General features: G+C 54.1%; 1 protein-coding gene across 4 annotated transcripts in view; it reads right to left on the bottom strand.

Annotated features, from left to right (window-relative positions):
* Positions 1–3,819: 3,819 nt before the first annotated feature.
* The window catches only part of COLQ (collagen like tail subunit of asymmetric acetylcholinesterase), a 53,333-nt gene continuing 50,114 nt past the window's right edge, over positions 3,820–7,038 (bottom strand). For all 4 annotated transcript variants that reach the window (XM_045856959.1, XM_045856961.1, XM_045856960.1 and 1 more), the window contains one exon: positions 3,820–5,302. In XM_045856959.1, coding sequence (XP_045712915.1) covers positions 5,233–5,302 — 70 coding nt within the window. In that variant the 3' untranslated portion in view covers positions 3,820–5,232. The remainder of the gene's footprint in view (positions 5,303–7,038) is intronic.

Here is a 7,038-nt window from a genome sequence, read left to right as displayed (position 1 = left end):
TGTGTGTCTTATCCTCTAGCAGCCTAGCCTGAGCATGTTGTCATGGCAAAGACAGAGGTGCTGGAGTGAGAGAGGAAACAAGTGCCTCTGTCACAATTGCTAACGTGTCATTGGCCAAAGTGAGTCACAGGGCCAAGTTCAGAATCAAGGGGTGGGAGGAATCGCAAAGTACACTGGGAACATATGGATACAGGGAGGTAAGAAACTTGGGGAAATTACTGCAGCCAACCTACTTCTATCTGCCCCCTGTCTCCACCGCGCGGTTGAGAACCCTGGGCCATACAGTCACTGAGGAGGCCCCTCCTAGCTCTGGCTTTTCTCACCAAATAAAAGTCCCAGTGGGAGTTAAGACCTTTCTATTCACAGCTCCTGCAGAGGGCACCAAACCCAAGCCAGTGGCTTCAGTAGGCTTGCACTTCCGTCTTTATTCATTGCCTCCTCCCCGTTCTAACCTAAAACACTATTCAGGCTCTCTATTGCTAAGTAACAAACTACCCCAAAACTTAGTAACTGAAAATAATCACCATTTTATCTCATGGAATCTGTTGGTGAGTAATTAGGACAGAACTTGGCTGGGAAATTCTGCTCTTTTTGGCTTCAACTGAGGTCACTCAGTGGTACTCAGCTGGCAGATGGGCAGGCCTAGAGAGTCCAGGCTGGCGTCACTCACATGTCTGGCACCACGGTGGGGATGACTGGAAGCAGGCTCATTTGGGACCATCAGCCAAAGGGCTTACGTGGCCTCTATAGCATGGGGGTCTCTGGAGAGTGGGCTTGGTGGCTGCCTTCCCCCAGAATGAGTGTTCTGAGAAGCTAGCTGTACGGCCTTTTATGACCTAGCCTGGGAAGTCACACAGCACCACCTCCGCAGTATTCTAGATATCAAAGCAGTCAGAAACCCACCTAGGTTCCAGAGGAGGGGACACAGACCCCACCCATTCAATGGAAGCGTACTAAAAAGCCACCCACCCAAAGTGCCCACCTTTCCTCCCTGTGTGTTTGGTCTAGTCTTCTGCAATTGTTCTCAGATGAGCCATGTGCCTGGAGCGGTGGCTCTCAGAATGTGGTCCCTGGCCCACCATCATCCCCTGGGACCTTGTGAGGAGTCCAGATTCTCAGGCCCCACCCAGACCTGCTGAATCAGAAACTCTAGGGCACAGGTGGCAGACAAGGCCCGAGGGCCGAATCCAGGCCTCCACCTTGTTTTATCCAGCCCGGCACCTTGTTTCTACCCAACAGCAGTGCTGAGCTCCTTGCCCCTAGTTGAGGAGTAGTTACATTTGTACAGTCCTAAAATCACATTCAGCCCTTTGAAGGCAAGCATGAGGCTGATGTGGCCCCCAGAGAAAATGAGTTTGACACCCCTCGAACAAGTTTTAATAAGTCCTCCAGGTCACTCCGATGAGCCTTAATTGAGAACCACTGCTTCGGGACAAAAATCCTTTGGTGAGCTTCAAGTGATGCCCCATGGCCACGATGCCTGCCTTCAACTTCCCATCTAGGGCTGGGACGGAGCGTGACCTGGGGGCAGCGCACCTAGCAGAGTGTGGTTCGTGGTTCAGAACATCACAGACAAAATTTATCATTGACCTTGAAGAAACTACAGGGACCCAAATAACCACAAATGAAATTCACTTGAGATACTAGTGTTTCTGCAGAATTTCAGTGTTACAGTCCCGGGACCCTTTTCATTCCTCTAAAGTACAGAGGGCAGAGGAAATAGCCAATTTCTCCCTTTAGTAAGGTTGTCTTGTCTGACTCTACAAGTCAGCTGTCTGGGGCTGAAAAGAACTCAGGTGAATCCCCAGAGAAAAAGCCCCTTCTGATTTAGGCAATGTGAGTTATTTTCCTCCATTTCTCATGGGGGTTGGCTGAGGTGGGGCGGGAGCCTTTAACCCATTACTCTTGTGTGATTTACAGCCCTCTCAGATGGCTATGTGTGAAGACGAGGGAGAATAAAGACCCCCCCTGGAGCTTCCAGTGCCTACAGTGGGCGTTGTTCATGTGAACAGTCCCCTCAGTGAATCACCAAGGTCCTTGGGTTCATCATAATGTCACAAATGGGAGATCTGAGTTTCGCTCACAATTTAAGTTGGTTCACTCACCATAGGGGGAAGGATGGGGCAGACAACTCGTGTAACAGTCACGGGGCCATAGTGTGACCCTTAATCATAATGGCATTGGAAGATTCTTAAGCAATTTGCCCCACATGGGCCCTCCTTGCCCCTATTAGAGTGACGGGTGAACAATGTGTCTGTCCCAAGATGCTCAGCAACTACCGTTTTCCCAAGCACTGCTTTCCAAGTACTAGTTACCAAGCTTCCTTCCGAGACCTCACTAGGCCTACAAACCTGACACTCGAACAGCTTTGCTGTGGGGTAGAGAAGAGCCCTGGGCCCAAGCCCCTCCCCACACTTCCCTGATTACGGTAGGACTGTCTGGACTGGCCTAGAGGATCCCAGACATAGGCAGGCCTTGGGGTCAGGAGAGCAGAGCTGGTGCCTCTGTGACTGGTGAAGGCGCAGAGATAAACCAGCGCAGACTGAGGGCATCCGCATCTGCCTGCGCCCTGCACTCCTCAGGCTACAGTGCAGATGCTGCAAAGCCTGCTGCAAAGCGCACAAGAAGCCGCCTTTCTCCCAAGGTCACTGCAGCAGCTCGGAAGTGTCAGTCACTCCTCCTACCTTTGGATGACCACTGCTTTCTTCCCGATGACATCCCCAACCTCCCGTTGTTACTCCTGCCACCAGAACAGAAATCTCTGCGAGACTTTGTGACTAGAATCTGGGCTGTCAAAACTTTGCAGCGTGCAAGCCTGTTGGGTAAGAACGGGCCGTCCCACCCGAGCCTGGAGGGCTCATGGGAGCTGCGTGAGTCACTCTGACGCAGAAGCAGTTTTAAATTCCTGTCTCAGTGCAGGATTTCTGATAGGGGTTTTCAGGCAGAACATCCCATGCTTTTAACTTTATGGGTTTTTTGTTAGTGAATCAGGACCTGGGTCCACTTCCCAGGCCAGGCTTGAAGTTGACTCCTTTACACACAGCCTGCGTTGTTTTGTGCCTGTCCAAGCACTGCTCATTTACACCCGATGTACACCCCAACCCTCCCCAAATCCTATAGAAATCTTGTCTTTCTTGGCTTGGGAAGGGCCCCGTTGCTCCTCCGGTGTCGGATCTGCCTACTGTAAGTCAGTGAACCTAACGTTGGTGGTCTGCGGGTTCATCCCGGGTGGTAGTTATCGGGTGGGCTGCAGTGCAGCCGGGCTGCAGAACCACCGCCTTGCCCCACTGCTTCACAGTGAAGGCTGGGCTGCCAACTGTTGCCAGAAATGAACTTATGTAACCAGCTTCAAGGGGGAAAATAAATAGGCTCCAGTTCCCACAGAGGGGCCTGGTACTCCTGAGCCACTGAATAACAATGATGGAAAACCCAGCACTTCCTAAACATTTCTAGGTGTCAGAAGTTCTATCCCTATGATCACTAAAATTCAACACAACCCTGAAATAAGGTATTAATGAGAAAACAGACACTCTGAGAAGTTAAGCAAATTAGGTAAGATAAACAGTTTGGTGCCCGCCCTCCAAGGTATGAGGCCAGGTCGGGATCCTCTCCACCTGGCCCGAGGCAGTACTGGAAGGCTTTGTGACATCTGGTTGTCAGCTTCCTCCTTTGTCCCCGAGGGAGCAGGACTGCTCCCAAATTCTAGAACCCTCTGCAGAGTCTAGAAAGAAGACTTAAATTCAGACCTCTCATACCATCCAGCAATGCTGGACAGTGATTCCAAACCCCCAGGGAAGACAGAGCCACAGTAGGGGAAAAACTGCCTTTATTTCTGGACCTCGTACCGGAGATCCCAGCACGAAGGTGGTGGCTTTACGTGGGAGCAGCATTGCCCCCCGACTTGCAGTGGAGGCTGAGGAAGCCAGGCTGACCAATGTGCCCACCTCTGATGACAGCACCCTCAGGCTGACCCCATCTACTACAGCACGATGGCCCCTAAGTCCCCAAGACTTAGCCACATTAAACAGCTTTGTACAAAAGCCCAGGAGTGTCCTGCCTCTGGTAACAAATGGGAAAATCCTATTGGAGGTCGCTGTTGGGGAGATGTCTTTCCAAAACAAAGCTGAGGCCCCTTCAGGAGAGGCTGTGATGAAAGGCAGCTCACAGACATGATGACCCTGTAGACATGTGGGGTGGGGGGGCTCGGACACACAGACACGAGGACCAGCTACGCACTACAGTGACGTGGGGGTCACAGGGTGCTCACAGGAATTGGCAGGCAGCCGGGAGCTGGAGCTCAGAACAGAAACTGTCTCTGTCTAGGATGGCGGGTCCCGGATGGGACACCCAGGGCAGGGTCCTCCTTCGCCCTGCTGGGGCGTGGACCCAGGTCACCCTCTGCTAGCGAATCTCCTGAATCAGAAACTGACACTAGGGGCATTCGTGAGATGGAGGTCAAACCACAGAGAGCCACGAGGTCAAACTGGAGCCCAGTGTGGCAAAACCACGAGTGTCACCCTTTGAGAAACTCAAAGAATGGGAGCTGCGGCCCCACTGCTGCCAGCAGGGCAGGCATGCCGGCTGTACCTCAGCCCACCCCCGGGCCTGAGCGTAGGTTCGGCGGCTTTCTCAGCACTTTTTCACGAGTGGGCCTATTGCTGGGGAACCCGTGCCCACAAGGCTAGACTGCGCTGTGGCTAGTTGAGGGGTCCCTCGATGGGTCCAGAGCCATGCTGAGACAACAGGCCCCCTTCCCAGCTGTGTGGTTCACGGGCATGGAGAGACCCGGTGGCTGGATGCCCTGGCGAGAATGCCGGCGTTTCCAGAGGTCAGAGGGGTGGAGAGGCCCGGGCCCCAGACACCCCGGATGCCCCGATGGGATGAGAACAAATGGCCCTCAGTTCCACGCATATCTGACAGGGCTAAGCCAGTTCTCGGCCTGGGGAGGACAGCAGGCCCTGAGGGTCGGCTACTGGCCTGACGGGAGCGATGGGTCACAGGCCCCAGGCTGGGCATGGGGGAAGTTTTCCAGTACTTTGGATTAAGACAGGATGCAGTGGTCTTGAGGTCTTCCAGTCGGACTGAGTTAAAAGCATGTCTTAGCAGCAAGAGTTTGTCCTTGTTTTCGTCGGATGAAGGTGGTGACACTGGACCAGGCAGGTGCTAGGTCAGTTTAGTGAGGGTGGAGAAGCTGCTGCAGGTGCGTGCGATGCAGCCCACCTCCTGGTATCCTCAGGTGAAGTAGCGGCAGGGTGTGGAGTCGATGTAGCAGTAGGGGGTGCACTGCAGGTCCCCGTATGACCTGGGGAGGCAGACACAGGTCAGGGCAGACACAGGCTGGTGGGCAGGAGAGCTCCCACCAGCCCACAGGAAAGAGCCACATTCTAAAGGTCAACTCTAGTGGCTTTTGGTCAAACATCATCAAACAGCAGCCACTGCTGCCAAGGAGTCTGTAGAGACTGTTGTCATGCTCATTTGAGGTGAGGGATTTGGGGGGAGCTGAGTCCAGGCCTCTGGGGCTTTCCCCCTTGAGCCCAGCTGAGGGACCTGGGAGGAAGGGGTTGGTAGCCTTGATCTTAACACAGCATCTCTGAGAGACCCTCCGCCTCTCAAGGCCTCGGACACCTCCAGCTCCGTCCACTGCACTGCACTGAGGCAAATGTTCTATTGCTGTGCAGCCCAATGTGGCAGCCACGGGCCCTCAGTGGCTACTGAGCTCTTGAAATAAGGGTAGTGCGACTGAAGGACTGGATTTTAAATTTTCTTTAATTTTAATTAACTTAAATTTAAATAGCCACAGGTGGCCAGAGGTTCCCATATTGGACAGTGCGGCCCCCACTTCTGCAAGCCTGAGTACTAATCCTGACACAGCGTGTGACACGTTGTGCCCACGTTCACAAGCGTCCCCCAAGGCTCCCAGGGGTTAGGAGAGTAACCGCAGTGAGCCCGTGGGCAAGCCCTGGGCTCCATGTAGTCCTGGACCCCAGGAGCGATTGTCTGCACTCATCTCCATGGAACCACCAACCAGCTCAGACCTCCCGCCAACTTTCTGGCAGATGTCCCCTTACCTAAGGAGGGGACAGTGCGTACAAACCCAGAGGCAGTGGAAGACTGGTGACTGCAGGTCTACAGTTCCCCCAGCATGGTCTGGTATGTTGATATGTGTTTGGGGGGGTAGGCCTTGAAAAGACCCCTTTGAAGAGATTGCAGAGAGGGGGCGATAGAGAGACAGGCCTGCCATCTGTTCCCCAGCTCTGCTGAGAGCCTGGGGCCAAGCTTAACAGACGAGCAAGGGCTGAAGAGACTGGACTCCTGAGAGACTTAGGAGGGGGAGGGGCCAGTGATCTGCACTGGAGCGGAGGGAGGTACAGGGCTTGGACTGGAGGGGGAACAGCCTGCACATTTTCCCTGGAGCACTGGCACCCTGGTTCTGTGAGGGTTAGGGGAACGTGGCACCATTTTACACCTTGAAGGACCCAGGAGGCCACAATCTGGGCATGGAATCAGTGCCTCACGGGCCAGCAGCCCTCAGCTGGCTTGGGAGACGTCCATGTGGAGGCCAGAACACGAGAACACTCATCCTGAGCAACGTAAGGCCACACCGAAGAGTCTCAGAAATAATTAGAGGGGTCCTTGAAAAGAACGCCAAGTTCCTGGGGTTTTCTTGAAGGAGCCACAAGCCAGCAAAAATAGATAAAAATAGATATTAGTGCTGCTGTGGTCTCACTTGCATCCACGGGCCTGCCCGAGCATGGGGGCTGGTTCCAGAGAATTCAGGTTACACAGATGCTTACAGTCTCTGAAATGCCCGGATACCTCCACTGTCCACTGGGCTTCCCTCCCAGGCCCATAGCCCCGAAGACCAATGTGGCCACGGTGGCCCCTGCGAATGGGAGCTGACCACACAGGGGCAGCAGCCGAGCTTAAAGACGGCTGCTCCCAGCGGCCCAGGACGGAGCTGGGGCTGTGTCTGCTCCCACGTGGCAGTTATGGGTTTACTGCCTGTCTCCTGCGGGTGAGCGGGAGCCAGGCATCATG

This window comes from Phyllostomus hastatus, unplaced genomic scaffold (genome assembly GCF_019186645.2).
Source record: "Phyllostomus hastatus isolate PE091 unplaced genomic scaffold, TTU_PhHast_1.1 phas_scaffold_129, whole genome shotgun sequence".
NCBI lineage: Eukaryota > Metazoa > Chordata > Mammalia > Chiroptera > Phyllostomidae > Phyllostomus > Phyllostomus hastatus.
This window is presented reverse-complemented; position numbering and strand designations above follow the sequence as displayed.